General features: G+C 36.8%; 1 protein-coding gene across 1 annotated transcript in view; it reads left to right on the forward strand.

Moving 5' to 3' along the window:
- LOC106871189 (von Willebrand factor A domain-containing protein 8) overlaps window positions 1-2,193 on the forward strand; it is an 85,720-nt gene that overhangs the window by 35,217 nt on the left and 48,310 nt on the right. The window contains exons 25-26 of the mRNA XM_052974539.1: window positions 293-498; window positions 1,667-1,818. Of these exons, the coding sequence (XP_052830499.1) occupies window positions 293-498; window positions 1,667-1,818 (358 nt within the window). The remainder of the gene's footprint in view (window positions 1-292; window positions 499-1,666; window positions 1,819-2,193) is intronic.

Raw genomic sequence — 2,193 nt, forward strand, 5'->3', positions numbered from 1 at the left:
TGGATGGATGGGTAGGCAGTGTATGGCAGAATGCAGATAACAAGGTGGTGCTATTATGATTCATTGGAAGATCAGCAAGTTGGCAAAACCATTAATGTCAGAAGGAATGGTTTGTGGTGTATCTTCTGACTCTTTATGTTCTGAGTTTGATTCCCCCCCCCCCGTGTCATGTTTGGCTTTCATCCATCAAGGAGTGATAAAATAAGGTACCAGTCAAGTACTAGGTACCGACTAGTTCTCTTCCCTCAAAATTGCTGGCATTGTACTAAAATTTGAAACCTTTCATTTGTAGGAGACATCTTCAGCTGTCATGGAATAGATAATCCAGACATGGACTCTGAGATTGCCATGCTCCAACAGTATGGACCAGATGTTTCCAATAACATTCTCAGGAAGCTGGTTCTGGCATTTGGTGAACTAAGAAATTTAGCAGATCAAGGGCTGATCAACTACCCTTATTCTACCCGTGAAGTTGTCAATATGATTAAGCACCTGCAGGTATGTCAGTATTTGTTAATAAATTGTATTTATGTTCCTGTAACTTAGCTGTTTGGCAAAAGAGAATGATAGAATAAGTACCAGGCTTGAAAAATAAGTACTGGAGTTGATTTGTTCAATTAAAATTCTTCAAGGTGGTACCCAGCACACATACACACTGGTTGCGTGTGTTAATTATATTGGCATAATGACTCTCCCTAGACAAAATTTGTTTCAACACATGAATTCATATAAAGAAACCTGCAAACCAGATACAAAAACAAAGTATGCCAGGTTTTATTTGATTGAAAAGTTTGATTTTCTTAGGTTGGCTCACAGTATTCTGTATTATAAAAATATTTGAATTTAAATTAACTGTTAAGCACATAAAGGTAATAGAAATTTATATTACTATTGAAAAAAAAAATGATCTTTCTGTCTGTTCATGTGATTTTGAAGAATCTGGAGCTAATAGAGGTCATAATAGAAATAACTATGCCATGGGGGATAAGTATTTTAACGAAATATATAATTTCCCCCCTTTATTTATTCACAAAGTATAATTAAGAAGTAACTAAATATTGCTTTCACATTTTAGCACAAGGCCAGCAATTTTAGGGGAGGGGTAAATCAATTACATTGACCCCAGTGCTTATTTTATTGACCCTGAAAGGGATGAAAGGCAAAGTCAACCTTAGCAGAATTTGAACTCAGATCATAAAGATGGATAAAATGCAGTTAAGTCCCACTGCGTGGCATCTTGGGCAAGTGTCTTCCTAGTAGATATAACAAAAAGGTTAGATATGTGTAAATATTGACTGATAATTACGAAATTTGTAATTTTTAAGTGATCTCATATAGGATCACTGGTAGGTAATGGGTTAAGTTCACTCTATCAAATTGTCATTGCCTGTACAGGTGCACAAATGTGTCACACATCTGATGTTGAAGTGGTCATAGAGCAACGTGAAATGAAGTGTTTTTCTCAACAACACAATGCGCCACCAGCCTGGGAATCGAACCCACAGTCTACACACACACGCACGCACACACACACACACACACACACACACACACACACACACACACACACACACACACACACACACACACACACACACACACACACACACACACACAGAGCAAAAGTTAACATACATAAAAGTTTTCTTTTCTCTTTTCTTTCCAGAAATTTCCAAATGAAGGCCTCACAACTGTGTTGAAGAATGTTTTTGATTTTGACGCTTACAATGAAGAACTGAGGGGGACCATAATAGATATTATGGGAAAACATGGTATACCCCTCGAGGCCAGTGACAGCCAAGTGAAACTAACCAAGGAGTAAGACATCTTTACTACCTGTTGTCTGTAAGAAGGTTGTATGTGTTGACATGGAAGGAGGAAAGAGGTTTGGCAGGGAATTGCTTTACCAGCAATATTGGCACAGCATTCCACTATCGTTCTGATAAATAATTAAAAATAATGCTACAATTATTAATATTAGTTTCAAATTTTGGCACAAGGCCAGCAATTTCAGTGGAGGGGTTTAGGTGATGACATGTTCAACTGGTACCTATTTTATTATCGAGCCCGAAAAGACGAGAGCCAAAGTCAAACCTAGTGGAATTTGACCTCAGAACATAAAGATGTACATATATATATATATATATATATATATATATGTATTGTGTGTGTGTGTGTATATATATATATATA

This window comes from Octopus bimaculoides, chromosome 18 (assembly GCF_001194135.2).
Source record: "Octopus bimaculoides isolate UCB-OBI-ISO-001 chromosome 18, ASM119413v2, whole genome shotgun sequence".
Taxonomy (NCBI): domain Eukaryota; kingdom Metazoa; phylum Mollusca; class Cephalopoda; order Octopoda; family Octopodidae; genus Octopus; species Octopus bimaculoides.